General features: G+C 44.8%; 1 protein-coding gene across 3 annotated transcripts in view; it reads left to right on the plus strand.

Annotated features, from left to right (window-relative positions):
* The window catches only part of LOC147605300 (uncharacterized), a 65123-nt gene extending 49391 nt beyond the window's left edge, over positions 1 to 15732 (plus strand). For all 3 annotated transcript variants that reach the window (XM_086793935.1, XM_086793936.1, XM_086793937.1), the window contains 3 exons: positions 12260 to 12337; positions 12438 to 12500; positions 15405 to 15732. In XM_086793935.1, coding sequence (XP_086650061.1) covers positions 12260 to 12337; positions 12438 to 12500; positions 15405 to 15449 — 186 coding nt within the window. In that variant the 3' untranslated portion in view covers positions 15450 to 15732. The remainder of the gene's footprint in view (positions 1 to 12259; positions 12338 to 12437; positions 12501 to 15404) is intronic.
* Positions 15733 to 19708: the final 3976 nt, after the last annotated feature.

The following is a 19708-nucleotide window of genomic DNA, read 5'->3' on the forward strand; positions in this document are numbered from 1 at the left end:
GGGGCACTTGGGCACCAGAGATTCGTTGGATCTTCATAGAGATGAGGAGGACAGGCCTCAGTAGAGGATGGGAGGACAGATTTGCTTTGAGCATCCTGAGAGCTTGGGAGCTGCTGAGACCGGGGCTCTCTCAGCGACCTCCTTCTTGTGTTGAGGAGCGGGCCAGACAGCCGCTCATCTGGAGCCCAGCGGTTCGCACAGAGCAGGGTCATATGCTGGGTTCTCGGCCTCGTCTAGCCTGGGGACCTTTAGCGGCAAGCCCAGCACGTAGTTTTGGAGACTGGCAGGCCTTCTGCAGTCTCCCATAGGAGATCCAGGTGGAGAGGTTGAGTCACTTCAGAGGGGGTTTGATTATGAGGGATGATATTCAGGAGGCACTCACAAAGGAGTGGTTCACGCCTTTCGAGCTAGTGGCCCCACGGTGGATGGGAGCTGTCACCAATTGGCCGACCATTTGGTCCATCTCCAGTTTTTGCGTCTCGTTCACTTGAGGCCAGGCCGGTGTCTCGTGTGAAGAGGCCAGTATTTTGCTGACATGGACGGGAGCGAGACTGGTGCCACCCGTGTGTTAGCAGGATGGTGTCGTATGGACGGGAGCCAGACCAGTGCCACCCGTGTATGACCTGGACTGTGTTCGACCCATGGGACTGTCACGCCATGGAAGAGCCAGTATTCGTGCCGTGTTTTGCCTATGGGACTGTCACACCATAGGGAGACTCGTGCCTGGAACTGTGTCTTACCTATGGGACTGTCACTCCATAGGAAGACCAGATTTTTATGTTTTTATGTCGTGCCAGTTTTGTGCCGACAGATATTTTGTACTTGTTCCATGAACGGGAGATATGTCCATGTTACTATTTGCACATGCACACATGATTTGCATGCTTGAAACTGTTTTCACATGACATGTATTTGTGTGTTTGCCTGCCTGACGTGTTACTTACTGAGCGGGGACGCCTGCCAGTGAGTCGTGAAGTCTGCTCTGTATCCTGACGAGTTTTAGTGCATGTGAACAGGTGGTAAGTATGTTGCACATGTTGCTTTTATTATTTTATCTCTAACCTCTTATTTTATAAGGTTAGGTGTTCACATTTATTTAAAAGTGGGCACCCCCTTTGGGCACCCACTTAGGGGCCAAGGTGGGGAGCCCCACTTTAAGTGAGTGTGGGGGTGGGCATGGTCACCTACCCAAACTCCCCACCCACATGCATGCGTAGAAATCTTTAGTGGTAACTTCACTTTAATTTCTATTAAAAAAGGTTTCCCCCTTCAAGCGTGGGCATGATTCGCTTCTTTCCTTTTACGTAAGATCACCCGGCGACCATCTTCCTTGCGCATGTTTACCCCAGGCGACTGCTGAATCTATTGTGCTTACGTACTCACTACAGGCGGCTGCCATCTCCCACGGAACTGCTGTGCATAGGCGGCTACTGTGTTGCAGCCGGCTGCCACCACCTGAAGGCTACCTGCTTCTGTGCTATTACAGTCGGCTGATTCTCCACAACTCCTCTTCATGCAGGCGCCAAAGCACTAACCTCTGCTGGTAGCTGTGTACGCTCTCTCTCCCAGGCGGCTGGCTGTAACTGTACTACAGGCGGCTGCTCACCTCCCTTACAGGCGATTACACCTTCACTGCTGGCGGCTGCTTCTCCTTTCCCAGCCAGGCGCCCATCACATGCTCTGCCTACACAGAGTTGGCTGCCACCATCTGAAGGCCACGCCTCACTCTACTGCTCCTCCAGGCAATCTCCTTCTCAGGCTGCAGCCAGGCGGCTGTGCACTGCAGCCAGGAGTTACGAAACTACACACCGAGGCCACTACTGAATTGCTCCCCCAGGCGGCTGTGTGTCCAACATCGTCGGGCTGCGTGTGCATCACCCACAAGTGGCGTCTTGCATCCAGGACATTGTCCACCACCAGTAAGCTGTACTTCTTCTCTCACAGCAGGCGGCTGTACCCTTCGTGGTGGTGCTTGTCTTGTTAGTTCTACACGAGGCAACTCTTTCTTCAACAAGGGTGGCTTCATATTCTACACAAACACCACAAGTATTGGTTTTCTATCAACCATCTACAAGTAAGTGATTTTCAGATTTGAAAAAGTATTTTATGTTTAAATCTGATAAAGGATTCATCCCGTTCGGCCAACACCCGTTCGGTGCCGGGTTGTCCAAGCTGTATTGGCGAACCTCGGTTCAAAGGTGGTGAGATCGGGAGAGCCAGGCGTTAGTACGAGAGCGCCTGTTTGTGCGTGGTCTCGGAACACCAGTGAGGCGCTCTCTGCGGAGTCCAGTGAAAGCACAGGACCGTAGCGATTGGACCACACCAGTGGTCGTTCTGCTTCGAGCTTCTACATCGAAATTCGAGCCTATTTGTTTGGTACTGTTTTCATATGTATATGGACATTATCTGGTTCTTGGAACCCATGGAGCATTGTATTCATTAAATACTCCCAATAAATATATCATATATTGAGGGGGGGGGTCGGCCCGTTCCGGCCCCAGTGCTGGTGTCCATCTTTCCATTTCATTTCATTTAAATTTCAAGTTGTTTTAAGTTGTCCATTTCATATTTGTGGTTTTAAAGTTGTGCTATTAAGCGTGTGGGTGTCCAACGGAGTCTTTCCCACTTGACGGGATCGGTTTCATTGGTATCAGAGCACGGTTGTTTCCCTCTTCCTAGTGGGGAAACGAACCTGTGTACTGGACATCCCGCTTTTTAGCAAACTTAAAACACAATGGACAGCCAAGGCAACCCTTTGGAAGTACCAAATTCGAGGGGTCCATCTAGTGCTTCTCGTGGGTCTGATGCCCTGCGTGGTAGGCACAAGCCCCTTGAAAGGGTTCTTGATAGTGAATCCAAGGGTCAACTGTCTCCAGGAAAGACAGTTATGCTTGAACAAGAGCCTGAAGCTATGAGGGCTGAAATGGAACATATGAGAAAACTTTTGCAGGCTCAAGAGCAAGAGTTAAAGTTCTTGCATGAAGATCCACATCTGCAAAGTGCTATTGAAGCCAGGAAGGCTGATGCTATGGTTGATGTAACTTTTGAATCAATGGCTCGTGAAGTGGGCAAGAAACCAAGGGAGTTGGCACTTGCCTATCTCCTTCGCAAAGGTGATATCAAAGAGGGGGATGACGGAGAGCTGAAATTCAGAAATCCACCTCGTTTGAAGCATGGAGATCCCGCATCCCAAAGGCTGAAATCTTTTATGCAAAAGGAAGAGGTGACTGTCACCTCTCGTCATGCATCCTCTCCACAAGGCACAAAGCCTGATAGATATATGTATGCCAGTGCTCATGGAGGGCATGAGAGTCACATGCATGCCAAACATGTATCTCATGGTGACAGGTTTGCTTCCAGAAAAATTTTGCCTTCTGAGTTGTCTCATGGAGAGACCATGCCATATGCAGGTCAGTCACATGCATCTGAGTTTCGAGTTCGTGGAGCACATGCCACCGTGCCCCATGAAACTTCTATGACGGCCCATGGAGCCCATGCAGACAGGACTGCCCCGTTGGATATAGGGAAAAGAAAAAGAGAAGACCATGAGCCTCATGCCAGGAAGCTCAAGGAATTCAAAGCAGGTGATAAATCTGTCAAATTTGATGTCTTTCATGGTGAACATGATGCTTCTAAGGTGTTAGCATTTGTGGCACAGTTCGACATTGCTTTTAGCGATGAGGATTTCACAGAAAAATCAAAGGTGCGCCATGCTAGCATGTTTTTGAAAGGGACTGCTGCCCATTGAAAAGATCACCAAGGATCCCATCTCTACTCGGAAGGAATTCAAAGATAGATTTTATGCTCAGTTCTTGCCACCCAATGCGGAGCAAACTCTCACTCAAAAGTGGGACAGGCTGGAACAAAAAGATAATGAGAGTGTGCAACAGTATGTTAACAAATTTTGGAAAGTGTTGCTAGAAGTGACTCCCTTCATGCAAATCACAGAGGATGAAAGAAAGAGGAAGTTTCGTTCTGGACTGCAACCAGCATATAGATCGGGTATTGAATTGCACCCAAAACATACGTTGCAACAACTCACAGCTTTTGCTCTTGCTACAGAGCAATTGGTGCTCAAGATTAAGCAGGATCAAGGAGGTTCCAAGGGGAAGGACAAGGCTGTCCCAAATCAGCAAAAGGGTGGACAGCCACCTAAAAAGAACTTCCGGGAGCCTTACAAGGGTGGTAAAGCTGAAAATAACACATCTAAAGAACAGGGCCCAAGGAAGAACAAATTTGGATTAACCCCGGAGCAAAGAGAGCAATATGCTAAGGATGGAAAATGCTTTTCTTGTGGTAGCAAAGACCACATGTTTCGGCAATGCCCAGATCGCAAATCAAAGCACGAGGACAAGCACACCAAAGCTAATGTACATGCAGTTCCTGATGTGCAAGGAAATACAGGTCATGATGCAAAAGAGCGTATGGTTTGCAAGGCTTGGGGGCAAATCAAGGATCAGCCCGCACTCTTTATGTTTGATGACTGTGCAATTGACAATTTCATCTCTATGCAAATGGCAGCTGCTTTGGGTATTGAGGTTGAAAACATGGGACCTCAGATTGAAGCCGAAGCTGCATTTATTGGTAAAGAGGTGCAGGTTACCCCTTTGATAGGGAAGTTGCGTATCCATATCCAGGGCTACCTTGACAATGAGCATTTCTTAGTTGCTCCACTGAATGGATGTGATGTATTGTTGGGCAAGCCGTGGCACCATAGGCTTGAGCCCCGCAAAGACTACAAGTCTAATATGATTTCTTTTATGCATAAAGGCCGCATGCATTTTATTGATGCTGGCAAAGAAGGGGATTCCATCCCAGTTGTATCACACATCCAAATTAATAAAGCAATGAAAAAGAGTCTTTCAGCGTACTTGGTTTTTGTGCGTGATAGTCTTGTGCCAAATCATCAAAATGTGGATGCTATGTCTAATGATAGGCTGAATTTTCTTAATGCATTCAACGACTGTTTTGCTGACTCGTTGCCAGATGAATTACCTCCCCAAAGGCCCGAAGATCACCGCATAGATCTTGTGCCAGGTAGTTCTCCACCTAACAAACCCGCATACCGAGTGAGTGCTGCACAACAAGAAGAAATTATGAAGCAGGTAAACGAGCTTTTAGAGAAAGGTTTGGTTCAGCCCAGTTCCTCACCTTACTGCTCTCCTGTGCTTCTTGTTCAAAAGAAGGACGGATCATTCCGTATGTGTGTGGACTATAGAGCTTTGAACAAGCTTACCATCAAGAACAGATTCCCAATTCCACGTATTGATGATATCTTGGATAAGCTTGATGGTTCAGCTTGCTTTAGCAGACTTGATTTGAAGAGTGGTTATCACCAGATACGTGTGGTGCCACAAGATGTCCATAAGACTGCATTCAGGACAGCCTTCGGATTATATGAATTCTTGGTAATGCCTTTTGGTCTCACCAATGCTCCTGCTACTTTTAATCGTATGATGGATAGGATATTCCGACCCCATCGCAAGTTTACAGGAGTCTTCTTTGATGATATCTTGGTTTTCTCCAAGAATGAGCAGGAACACAAAACTCATTTGGTCACAGTGTTCGAAGAGTTGCGAAAGCATAAACTTTTCGTCAATGCCAAGAAAAGTGAGTTTTTCCTTTCAGAGATTCATTATCTGGGACATATTGTATCCAAGGATGGAGTTACAATGAATCCTGCAAAGATAGAGACTATTCGGAATTGGCCCGAATTGCAAAACGTAGATCAAGTACGTAGTTTTCTGGGATTATGTTCGTATTACAGGCATTTCATAAGGCATTTTGCCATGATTGCCACTCCTCTACATGATCTCACGAAGAAGAAAACTGCTTTCAAATGGACTTCAAAGGAACAGGATGCTTTCTTGCAGCTCAAGCATGCGATCATATGTGGTCCAGTATTGATTGTTCCTGACTTGCACAAGTCATTCGTGGTTGAATGTGATGCTTGTGGTGATTGCATAGGAGCTGTCCTAAATCAAGAAGGGCATGCAATTGCATACGAGAGCCGTCGTTTGCATGATGCTGAGCTTCATATGGATATCTATGAGAAAGAGCTCTTGGCTGTAATTCACGCCTTAAAGATTTGGAAACACTACCTTCTTGGGGCTGAATTTGTAGTCAAGACAGATCATCAAAGCTTGAGATACTTTCTATCTCAAACCAAGCTTTCAGAGAAGCAAATGAGAATGGCAAACTTTCTTTCCATGTTTCATTTTCAGATTGTGCATACTCCAGGAAAGAAAAATGTGGTAGCCGATGCAGTATCTAGGAGGCCTTATGTTGCTGCAGTCTCAGTGGCCTCTCATGGAGATCTATCTGCTATGAGAGATTTGTATCATTTGGATGCTGATTTTTGCCATATATGGACTGATTTGATGGCTGGTCATTCACATGCCTCTTATGTTATCAACGAGGGTTATCTCATGAAGGATAATTGCCTATGTGTGGTGAAGGATTTGCGTCCAAAGGTTATGGACGAATGTCACGCTCCACCTTATGCTGGTCATAGAGGTATTATGCCTACTACTCACATGATTCAGAGGTACTTCTTTTGGCCAAGCATGCGTAAAGACATTGAGGCTTATGTGCGTGCATGTATTACTTGCCAAAAGGTGAAATTTGACAGGCAAAAATCTCCAGGTTTGCTTCAGCCATTGCCTATTCCCTCGCAACCTTGGGAAAGTATCACGATGGATTTTATTATGGATTTGCCTAGATCCCAGCATGGGAATGATGCTATTTGGACTATTGTGGACAGGTTTAGCAAGCAAGCTCACTTCTTGCCCGTCAAGAAAACCATTAAAGCTGATCATATGGTAAAGCTTTTTCTTGCTAATATTTTCAAGCATCATGGTATGCCTAAATCCATTGTTGGGGATAGAGATCCCAGGACTACAAGCCTATTTTGGAGGGCTTTGTTTGATAATATGGGTACTAAGCTTGAGTTTTCATCAGCTTATCATCCCCAAACGGATGGCCAAAGTGAAGCTGCAAATTCAGCTGTGTTGGATTTATTGAAATGTTATGTGGCAGATCAAAAGACTGCATGGGAGAAGTATCTTCCACTTGTTGAGTTTGCCTACAACAATACGATCCATGCTTCCACAGGAAAGGCTCCGTTTGAGATTATTTATGGCAGAGTGGTCTTGCCACCCATCCTTCGTACCAAGGATGAGATTTTTGCAGCTAATTAATATGTTCGTGACTTGGATGTTGCCTTTCGTCAGGTGCGGACAGCCATTGCAAGATCTCAGGATAAGCATAAAATGGCTGCGAACAAGCATAGAAGGGACATGGAAGTCAAAGAGGGTGATTGGGTATTGCTGAAATTTGAGAAGGCTAGGCTTCGGAAGAGGCCAGGACGAGAAGGATCATATCCTAAGCTTTCTCCTCGCTATTATGGACCCTTCAAGGTGATTCACAAAATCAATGAAGTGTCCTACAGGCTTGCTTTACCTAGTCATTGGAAGATTCACAATGCTTTTCATGTGAGTCTATTTCGGAAATATGTGGGGCCAGATCCTGATGAGCCTGTCACAGAAGATCCGCCAGAGATTGAAGAGCTTGAGGAGATCCTCCAGCCAGAACAGATTGTTTTTCACAAGGAGAGAAAGCTACCTGCAGGAAAGCTTTCCAGGAGATACCTTGTGAAGTTTAAGAATTATTTGCCTATTGATGCCAAATGGGTAAATGAGGATTATTTTGCAGATTATCCGCAATTGTTGCAGGCATATCTTGAGGCTTTTCAGTTGAGGTCAACTCTTTAGAAGCCCGGGGGGATGTCACCAATTGGCCGACCATTTGGTCCATCTCCAGTTTTTGCGTCTCGTTCACTTGAGGCCAGGCCGGTGTCTCGTGTGAAGAGGCCAGTATTTTGCTGACATGGACAGGAGCGAGACTGGTGCCACCCGTGTGTTAGCAGGATGGTGTCGTATGGACGGGAGCCAAACCAGTGCCACCCGTGTATGACCTGGACTGTGTTCGACCCATGGGACTGTCACGCCATGGAAGAGCCAGTATTCGTGCCGTGTTTGCCTATGGGACTGTCACACCATAGGGAGACTCGTGCCTGGAACTGTGTCTTACCTATGGGACTGTCACTCCATAGGAAGACCAGATTTTTATGTTTTTATGTCGTGCCAGTTTTGTGCCGACAGATATTTTGTACTTGTTCCATGAACGGGAGATATGTCCATGTTACTATTTGCACATGCACACATGATTTGCATGCTTGAAACTGTTTTCGCATGACATGTATTTGTGTGTTTGCCTGCCTGACGTGTTACTTACTGAGCGGGGACGCCTGCCAGTGAGTCGTGAAGTTTGCTCTGTATTCTGACGAGTTTTAGTGCATGTGAACAAGTGGTAAGTATGTTGCACATGTTGCTTTTATTATTTTATCTCTAACCTCTTATTTTATAAGGCTAGGTGTTCACATTTATTTAAAAGTGGGCACCCCCTTTGGGCACCCACTTAGGGGCCAAGGTGGGGAGCCCCACTTTAAGTGAGTGTGGGGGTGGGCATGGTCACCTACCCAAACTCCCCACCCACATGCATGCGTAGAAATCTTTAGTGGTAACTTCACTTTAATTTCTATTAAAAAAGGTTTCCCCCTTCAAGCGTGGGCATGATTCGCTTCTTTCCTTTTACGTAAGATCACCCGGCGACCATCTTCCTTGCGCATGTTTACCCCAGGCGACTGCTGAATCTATTGTGCTTACGTACTCACTACAGGCGGCTGCCATCTCCCACGGAATTGCTGTGCATAGGCGGCTACTGTGTTGCAGCCGGCTGCCACCACCTGAAGGCTACCTGCTTCTGTGCTATTACAGTCGGCTGATTCTCCACAACTCCTCTTCATGCAGGCGCCAAAGCACTAACCTCTGCTGGTAGCTGTGTACGCTCTCTCTCCCAGGCGGCTGGCTGTAACTGTACTACAGGCGGCTGCTCACCTCCCTTACAGGCGATTACACCTTCACTGCTGGCGGCTGCTTCTCCTTTCCCAGCCAGGCGCCCATCACATGCTCTGCCTACACAGAGTTGGCTGCCACCATCTGAAGGCCACGCCTCACTCTACTGCTCCTCCAGGCAATCTCCTTCTCAGGCTGCAGCCAGGCGGCTGTGCACTGCAGCCAGGAGTTACTAAACTGCACACCGAGGCCACTACTGAATTGCTCCCCCAGGCGGCTGTGTGTCCAACATCGTCGGGCTGCGTGTGCATCACCCACAAGTGGCGTCTTGCATCCAGGACATTGTCCACCACCAGTAAGCTGTACTTCTTCTCTCACAGCAGGCGGCTGTACCCTTCGTGGTGGTGCTTGTCTTGTTAGTTCTACACGAGGCAACTCTTTCTTCAACAAGGGTGGCTTCATATTCTACACAAACACCACAAGTATTGGTTTTCTATCAACCATCTACAAGTAAGTGATTTTCAGATTTGAAAAAGTATTTTATGTTTAAATCTGATAAAGGATTCATCCCGTTCGGCCAACACCCGTTCGGTGCCGGGTTGTCCAAGCTGTATTGGCGAACCTCGGTCCAAAGGTGCTGAGATCGGGAGAGCCAGGCGTTAGTACGAGAGCGCCTGTTTGTGCGTGGTCTCGGAACACCAGTGAGGCGCTCTCTGCGGAGTCCAGTGAAAGCACAGGACCGTAGCGATTGGACCACACCAGTGGTCGTTCTGCTTCGAGCTTCTACATCGAAATTCGAGCCTATTTGTTTGGTACTGTTTTCATATGTATATGGACATTATCTGGTTCTTGGAACCCATGGAGCATTGTATTCATTAAATACTCCCAATAAATATATCATATATTGAGGGGGGGGGTCGGCCCGTTCCGGCCCCAGTGCTGGTGTCCATCTTTCCATTTCATTTCATTTAAATTTCAAGTTGTTTTAAGTTGTCCATTTCATATTTGTGGTTTTAAAGTTGTGCTATTAAGCGTGTGGGTGTCCAACGGAGTCTTTCCCACTTGACGGGATCGGTTTCATTGGTATCAGAGCACGGTTGTTTCCCTCTTCCTAGTGGGGAAACGAACCTGTGTACTGGACATCCCGCTTTTTAGCAAACTTAAAACACAATGGACAGCCAAGCAACCCTTTGGAAGTACCAAATTCGAGGGGTCCATCTAGTGCTTCTCGTGGGTCTGATGCCCTGCGTGGTAGGCACAAGCCCCTTGAAAGGGTTCTTGATAGTGAATCCAAGGGTCAACTGTCTCCAGGAAAGACAGTTATGCTTGAACAAGAGCCTGAAGCTATGAGGGCTGAAATGGAACATATGAGAAAACTTTTGCAGGCTCAAGAGCAGTTAAAGTTCTTGCATGAAGATCCACATCTGCAAAGTGCTATTGAAGCCAGGAAGGCTGATGCTATGGTTGATGTAACTTTTGAATCAATGGCTCGTGAAGTGGGCAAGAAACCAAGGGAGTTGGCACTTGCCTATCTCCTTCGCAAAGGTGATATCAAAGAGGGGGATGACGGAGAGCTGAAATTCAGAAATCCACCTCGTTTGAAGCATGGAGATCCCGCATCCCAAAGGCTGAAATCTGTCCCCCCTCTCTCCAGAGGGTATGTTTACGTGGGGTGCCGCTGCTTGGTCGACTTCGTCAGGGCCTGCTATGGGCTATGAGATGGAGCAGGACAGTCAGGCCATCAGATTCATTAGGGGCCAGCCTCGCCTGGTTCCGTCACCGGATTTCTCGTCCGCCAGCTGGACACAGGAGAGGGATCTACGATGGGAGCTCCTCAGCAGCCTCACCATCTGGTTCACCTGGAGGGCCCGGTGTTTCACGGCCTTTGAGGGGAGACTGGAGCCACCAGCAGAGACTGTACGGGGGATTTGGTAGGAATTGATCCACACCTTGCGAGGACAGTATGACTGCATCCGGGGCGACTCGGATGAGGCGATCTTGCGGCGCCAGGCCTTTCACACCACCTGGCGTAGCGGCCCCTTCTATACCTTACACACGGGATCCCCCCTTGGCATTACAGGCCACCTGTTTGGCTTTCCTCCCCCCCCTATTGTATGATTTAGCCCCTCAGTCCTTTGTACTGATGCTTGTATTTTGCAGCACCTAGGGAGAGTCTCCCAGGCTGCCTTGCTGTATTCACTGCTCTGTTTCTCTTATGAGCAGGAGAGATCTTTTGTAGCCCTACGGGCGTTTTTATATAACTAATGAAAGGATCTTTTCTCGGAAAAAAAAAATAGCCAATAACATTGGATTTATTAAATATAAACCTTAGCCATCTAAATCGGCTTGCTTTTCCTAATTTTAGGGCTCCCCTAACCTTGCTGGATTAGTCCCAGACCCCAAGGGTTAGTGCTAGGTACGTAACAGTTAAAGAGGACCTCCCCCCAGTTGTTACATGTCTTGTATTGACAAGATTCCCCTGGGCGGGTGCGTAGTTGGGAGTCTAGAGGGCTTAGCCAATGCTTGGGGAGGGGATGCCCAAAGGCATTAATTGTAGAAGGTGAAAGCTCCAAGGGATGTATACCTTAGAGGATTAATTAGCCACATGGCAAGCATTGGGCTAGGGGGTGTATGGCCTAGCACATGAAAGTGGCATGAATCTAGGAAATACCAATCGTGGGTTTGAGGAAAGAATCTTACAAAGTGAGTAAGGGCCGTATTAAGTCTGGGAGGTGAATGAAGAGAGCAAGCCCTCTGTTGAATAGGGTTTCTAACGCTTGTGCCTAATCGCTTCTCCTCCCCCTTCCCCCCTTCCCCCCCACCCCCACCCCCCTGGAAAAAAGATCCTTCTATTAGTTCTATGAAAATCCAGCCAGCCTCTATCCCTTTCTGCACTTACGATTCCCACACGCGATTAGACTATGGCTGCAGACATCTCTCCTCATGGCGTTCATCAGATTTCAATGTTATGGAAAATGTCTTCCCCACTTCTTGCAAAGATGCCAACAAGTGAAAGTCTTTTCCCTGTTTTTGACTCCACCATTACACCCGTGCAGCTCCTATTTTGGCAGCTCTATGCTTCATCAATTTGTGCCCTTTATCTTCTGTATCTTTTTCTGATGTACATTTGCAAGGCTGGCCAAGTTGCTATTTAGATGTGTTACAGATCTAACTATTTTTTTTGCAAGTGAGCATTGTGAATGAAAATTTTGGCTTGCTGTTTTCTTGAAGTTAGCTTATTGTATCTTAAATTTCCTCAAGCTATGTTATTAGGAATACAAATTTAAGTAGATTCCTAGAAGCTACCATAGTGGACTTACCAAACTGAATGAAACTGCCTGCAGATTGAGCAACCAACTGTGGCAACACTACTACAATCTCTTGGTCTAGGCAAATACTCTATAATGTTCCAAGCAGAGGAGGTGCATGCTGAGAACCTGTGTGTGTGCTATAGTTTTAGGGTTTCCTACTGAGGTCCAACCGGTGTAACTGATGGGACCATTTATTTGTGTTTGGGCACAGGTAGACATGACAGCTTTGAGAAATATGAACGATGATGATCTTAAAGAGTTGGGTCTTCCAATGGTATAAATTTTCTTCAAACCAAAATTTTCATTGCTGGCAATTGGCTTTTTAAATTGGATTTCTTTTTGGCCTGCCTTGGTAATATGGAGGTCTAACTGATAATTTTTGCATTAGCGACTGTTTCAAAATTTTAGCTAAAAATGTTTTTTTTCTTGAAATGGTTTCAAAAAGTAACTAAAATAAGATCCATTTAGTAGCTTGCCCGTGTGTATGTGTTTCTAGCCAAGAAAGGCTGGCCCCTCGTAGAGATTTTTTTTTTTGTTTGTGTATAGAAAAAATTAACTCTAATTAAATTAGAGGGTGAAAAATGCTTGCTATTGTAATGATGATGATACATCACACTATGCATTGCATCCTGATTGTAATGATGATGAAACATTACGCTTCCCTTCTCCCATTCTTGAGAAGGGAAAGGATTTCTCCCTGGAATGGACTAAGCTACAGCACACTGTGTCCTTGTTCTTCTATGTGAGGAACAGGGAACGATGTTATGCTGTCGCTCGGCAAGAGATAGAGTGTAGTGGTATTCTGAAATGTAGGCACCTAATCATAGATGGGAGAGGATAGGCCCTTGGTGATTTTCTTTCTCATGCTCATAATTGGATCCTTGGGGGTGACTTGAGTATGGTTGAACAACCAGCAAACTAAAGAGTGAAGATGGAGATTGTTGAAATGTGACACACATGAGATTATTTGTGGCACTGCCCTTCATCCAGTGAGAGTAGTTAATAGCTCAAGAAAGCACTGGAATGTTTACCCTCCTCTTGATATTGTGACTGATGGTTCTTGTTGCTTATGGATGTCCTGTCAGATATCTTCTTTGGGATCCTAGTGAGTGGGAGTGGATTGACGCAGCCAGTCCTATGACGAGCCAGCCTTTTTTCAGCTACACTGTCTGTAATGCCAGGCTCCTTTTCCTTGGACAGATTCAGAAGACTCCTAAACTCAGGCCGCATTGGGAGTGTTATGACATCACCCCATTGATCCAAAAGAGATTTTGGCACTCATACATGTTGGCATCCACAAGATCGCACATGGAGCTATGGAGGATGAAATATCATCATGGTGGAGTGTGTGTGTGTGTGTGAGAGAGAGAGAGAGAGGCAGTAGAGCTCAAGAATGAGAGAGAGATTGCACAACTTGAATGGTACTCATATATGTGAGAATGAAGGACCCAAGTACATGCTTTTATAGGCACCCTATATAAGAGGGTGCTCACACAGAACCTGGGAGAGCTTAAATTGTGAGCTGTAGAGTGGAAATCATGGGCATCCATTGATGTAGCATATTCGACTTGACTTAGGGGGCTAGATTTCGAGAAAGCCCCAATCGGTGGCTACGGTAGAAGCTTCACTTTGATGATTACAACCATATTTGAAGCACATGTGAACCTCCCCTTAAGCTGAATAAGGCTGATTATCTGGGTTAGAGAGAAGCCTGTCATTGGTGACAGCATGTGTGCGAAAGAGGGCCATCGATGGCGGGGTGAAGCGGCTGTGGCTCCGTGCACTGGAGGAAGTGCTGAAGCAGGAGAGCACACACCAGCGTTGGTGGTCACACAGGCACTAGCAACGATGGCTGAGGATGAGAGAAGGCGGTGCAGGTTAGTCCGGATGCAGCAATAACGCACCAACGTATGTAAAAATGCAGCACTTGTGATTAACGCAGAGATGATGAAGCATAACTATGAGACCTAAACAAAAAAACGCAGAGATGGTTATGTTGATGATGGCGGCAGCAAAGACCTATGTTGGCATCCACAGGATGACACATGGAGCTATGGAGGATGAAATATCATTATCATGGTGGAGAGAGAGAGAGAGAGAGAGAGAGAGGGAGAGGCAGTAGAGCTCAAGTATGAGAGAGAGATTGCACAACTTGAATGGTACTGATGTATGTGAGAATGAAGGACCCAAGTACATGCATTTATAGGTACCAAGGCCTTCTCTTTTGACCCTAAATAAGAGGGTGTTCACACCACTAAGGACACTTGACTAGACTCCAGACTAACGCCGAAATATCCAACAATACGAGAGGAGCCATATCTCCCACTTCTTTTGGTTAATCTCCCCATTAATTGGTGGAGGGCTATTTTTGGAGTAGACCTTGCCTGCCCCAGATGCCTGGTAGCTTTTGACACGTTGCAACATTGCATATGGGGGGGTAGAGCTGCTCAGAGGAGTTGGGGTTCTATAAGCTCATTTTATGTGCAGCCTGAGGAGAGACACTATTTATGTTACTTGGGGTGCTATTGTTTGGCTCTCTCAGTCTAGTCCACAAATATTTTTTGAGGGCAGGGATCTGGCCACCGCCATAGTGATATGCAGAGGTATAGCCCAACGTTCTCATACACAGTATAGACCACCTTTGCAGAGGATTGATACTACTTGGGAGCTCATTGCCAGTATCACAGCTTGGTAGATTTGGAGGGCTAGATGCACAGAGGCTATTGAGGGCGTTCAAATATATAACACTGAGTGAATTTGTACTATATGTAATTTGGGGAGATATTATTCACATTGGTATGGCCACTGACCTTGTATACAGGGACCTTCCAGATTTGCGCAAGCAACGTGCACTGTTTTCATGAGGGAGTGGGATCAAGGGATCTTTTTCTCGTTGACCCCATGGGATTCTCTTGGCACCTTGGTGCCCCATATTGGTTGAGATCACCCTACCTTCTGGGATGAGGTTTTTTTTTGTTCTGGCTTCTTCCAGCCGTGATTTTGTATGGTCTATTCATACTTAATAGAAGTCTCTCTCCTTTCTGTTTAGAAAAAATGCTTGCTATGATTTTTTGGTGCAAGTTATTTTGGGAGGCTGCCTCTTTATTTGAGGGCGTTGGTTCAAGTGACAACTTACGGTCTTTGCTGCCCTTCTGTATCCATTTTGTTTTCCTTTCAGGGACCTCGGAAGAAGATCCTTTTAGCTTTGTCTTCGAGAAAGTGACCAATAAGGAGATACATTTATGCCTAAATGCTCTTCAGAACGTGCCCATTTAAAGGAGTAATGTGGCATGGGCCTTAGTAAAGCCATCATGCAAATCCAATCATTACAAGCTGATCAGGTGTAACCAAACAAGTTTTGTTTCAAGAGCCCTTTTGCTTACCAGGGCCTTGGAAATTCTGTAAATCTAATAACTGAAAGTAATGTTATTGAAGCTAAGGTGAATCATGCCTAACTAAGTACTAAAGTGTTTTGCTCATTATATGATACTGGATAAGTTTTTCAATAGATGTTGTAAATTTAGATCTAGCTCTTCTACTGTATGTAGGCTCTGTATAGCTTGAGCTGTGAATGTTGTCATGTGGCTATGGGGATGGTTTTTTCGGTGTGCATTGAGAGAGAGAGAGAGAGAGAGAGAGAGGATTCTTTTATTGTTCTATGGAACCGAAACATGGTCTAAGGGACCTGTCTAACAAATACCTCTGTAGGACTGGGTGAGATGAATGCAGTAGATAAGTATGCACGTGCCATACCTGCATGATTGCATTTGGTTCTTGAAGGCTTAATAGTTTGTCCAACTTGCTCTTTTTTTGAACTGAAAAAGGAGTTAGCTCACACTCCACCTTTTCATAAAGGCAGGCAACAAGTCATATAACCCGGGGGCACCCCAATCTTTTTCTCATCCTTAAGCTTTGCGAGGATCAGTATTATAAGTCTTTTTGAAGTCAATAATATTTCAAAACAGCCTGGTCTCCACTCACATTTATGGAGGAAAGCCACCTCAGTGGTATTTTGAGAGTTAATTTCTAGGACTCCCCTTTAAGATGGCTTTATTTATTTCACTTGCCTATCTTGTGGAAACCCTTTCACTTTACACAACTCCTGTGACCATTTCAACTTGGAGCATGTACTCCGTGTGTTACATTCACAATTTGCCATTTTTTGAGCCCCTCAAAGACTCGGGTAGGATGAAGAAATGGTTGTGCATGAGTCCACTTTCTAGTTATTGGTTGGATTGTATTGTCATTTTGGAATAATTTACTACATGGGAAACATAAAACCTCCCATGATTGGAGAAATGGAATATATAACAAATAGATGCATAATCTAGTCATATTTAAGTAGTTGCCAAGCCTTTTTGATTGGAACAACTATTCAAATGTTGTGTAATGCAATCGCCCATAATGAGTTTTGTAGATTCAAAGACTGCCATCAACATTCTCAGTGTGCAAAAAGGGAAGGTGACTATGACACCTTTGCTTTTCCTCACGAGACAAGTAAAGCATGCAAGAGCATCAATTATTATTAGAAGGGAGATATACCTAAAGTAATGTGAAGAATAAGAGTGAAGAGAGGCAAGGACTGAGTACTTATCCTCAGAGTGGTTTGGATGAAGATATTGCTACCACCACTTTTACTAGATGTGAGATAAGAGTCATTGTTGGAGTAGGGTAAGCAAGCTACCATAAAGGGTTGAGCTAGCAGTGCGACTCAAAAACAAGATCCAACCAAAGCCATGAAAAGGGGGGAGAGAATATTGTTATCCTAAACAGGAGATGAAAAGAAGCTACCATTTAGTATGAAAGTTCTAAGAGAAATGGTCAGGGCTAGCTAGCTAGAGCACAAAAGTAGTACATCCAAATGTCATATCAACCCTGCATTGTGCAAATTCATTAGATACTCTGAGCTATATCTTAGATAGCAATCTAAAGGAAGTATTGAACCTCAATTGATGTCCAAGATGTTTGGTGAATGATGCCATGCATCTCCCAAGGAAATGTTAATGCCTGAATCACATGTAAGTGATCCTACGGAGCATGAGCAAAACGTGAGAATTAACGTCAGGGATATTACAATACTCATTGCATTTTTATACTCAGAAATCTGAATGTCTATTGGGTCATTACTCGAAAAGAATGTAAGTCTTTGGATAAATCGCAAGGACAAGATGGACGATAACTTATGAGTAGAAAATGAAGTTTTAGCTAAATAGCTGCCTATAGATCAAGCAAGTCCTAGTGTCATTGCAATGCTTGAAGTTCAAACATTGGCCAACCCCAATAATCTTGGAGACTACTATGAGAAAGATGATACAAACACACTATTTCCAGTTTATTTGCAAGGGATGAGAATCCACACTTATCTGAGATTGTAGTGCTGGTGCTACAATTATAACCGAGCATTGTTGGGAGAAGTGTGGTAGATTACCTTTGAAACAAACTCATCTCATGGTCAAAATGGTATATTGTATGGTTACTAGACTAATGGGAATTCTTTGTGACCTAAAGATTAAAGCCTTTGCATTCACTTATTGTGTGGTGATGAACTTTCTAAAGCAACTAGATTCTTATGATGTTATTCTAACCCTTTATAAGGGAGTCCAGACTTGTGCATGATTGGTTGTACTTAAGGAAGGATAGCCATATATTGAACGTTAATCTTCAAACATGGAAGACACCCCATGGATGGATGATTATTTGGGGATGAATCTGCCACATCAAACTCAATTGTTTTTGTTCATGTGTCATGTTACGAGATCATCAACGAAGGAGGTGTGGCCGTACCTTATACTTTCATCAATATGGGAAGCGCTGAACTCAATTACATGGCAAGTGAATCTTGTAGCACTCATGCCAGTTTATCTGACATCGAACCATCTGATTCATTGTTAGATAGTTCATCAAAGGTAAAATGTTGGAGGAAAAGCGTTAAGTGCTACCAAGCTAACATAAACAATCTCTTGAATGAGAAATTATAAACGCTTAATAGCTGCATTTTTTTGAAGCAACTGAGGTTCATGGGGTGAATTCACTATAAACTAAGGAGAAGAACAAAGGTTCACGCACCCAAAGAGACCAATGACAAAATTTAAGAGCATAATTAAATAACCTGACTAATTGAGATTGTCTAAATTTAAGTGAAGATGTTACGACAAAGCATTGGCTCAAGTGGAAAGAGAATCGAGGAGAATCTTGGAGGAGAATGCAAGAATAACTAAAGTCTGAGACAAGTCCCAACATTTAATTTAAATCTAGAGCTCAATGTTTTAAAGAGGGTCATAAGGGTGTGTCCTATGATGGTCTAGTACACACCTAGGTCCTATGAAGTCGATCTTGCACAGCTCGGAGAGGATCCCAAACCAGTTTATCCTACGTCAAAGAACGCGAAAGATTTGATGAATCTTTTGAAATATTTTATGGATTGTTTTACTTAGAAGTACACGAATATGAAAGAAGTGTTTCATAAGGTGGTACAAAATACCGTACTCATATTTTCTTGGAGCCTTGTAATGACATGGGATTATACATGAAAAAGTTCTCCTTGTCAACAAATTAAGTCTCTTCGATCTGATAACCGATGTTTTTGCTATTGGGGCAATTGTCACTCTATCGAGACAATCTTTATAAGCATGGTTGAATTTGCAGTTGTAACATGTGCCTCCATAAGGAATGATATTGGGATTTTGTATGAGATTCGAAGTACTAAGAGAACTCAGGGGATTTTGTGCAGGGTCTTTGTGAGGACACTCTCCTATACAGTGTGGCTTTTGCATTAGAAGCATTGCATTGGGTGGCCTCCATAACATATTATTATTGAGATCTCTAGCTCTTTATTGCACCCCATGGCTTCAAATAGAGAGACATAGTCTATGGCTAGAGATCCTGTAAGATGCCCATAGAGATTATACTACTGCTCATATGGGTCTTGTTGCTCCATAGGAATCATAGCCCTCTTTATGTTCTTAGCATTATCGAGTACTATTGTATTGGTGCAGTTCTCGAAGAAACTAGTGGAGGTGGTAATTGCAATAGTCTATACATACCTCTCGGTAAGGTGTTTTGATAGGAACTAGAGCTTGTGTCCATTGGGGAGTGACTATGGGGCTGGCAAGGCTAATGGTTACCTTGGCATAGGTAGTAGGCACTGGAGGTTGTGCCGGTTAGGGAGTGACTGTGGCATAATGCTAATGGTTACCTTGGCACACGAAGCATCCTTCACCCTACAATAATGAGCTATGTCATGGTTCCCAATGGGCTAGCCAAATGAGCACAAAAATTGTTGTTTTCTAGGCCAGAGTTCAAGCTCATCACTAGCCCTATGGTTCCCATGGGGCTAGCAATGAGCACAAAACTGTTGTTGTCTAGGCCTTAATGGACACCCTATAATGACACCTAAAGATGCATAGGATACCTTGGTTACTTACGCTGTATAACATAAGTACTAAGGCTAGGAAGATACAATTAAAGCAAGAGCTGTATAAT

Source organism: Cibotium barometz, chromosome 60, assembly GCF_041138505.1.
Source record: "Cibotium barometz isolate CiBa-2024 chromosome 60, ASM4113850v1, whole genome shotgun sequence".
In the NCBI taxonomy this organism is placed as follows: Eukaryota; Viridiplantae; Streptophyta; class Polypodiopsida; order Cyatheales; family Cibotiaceae; genus Cibotium; species Cibotium barometz.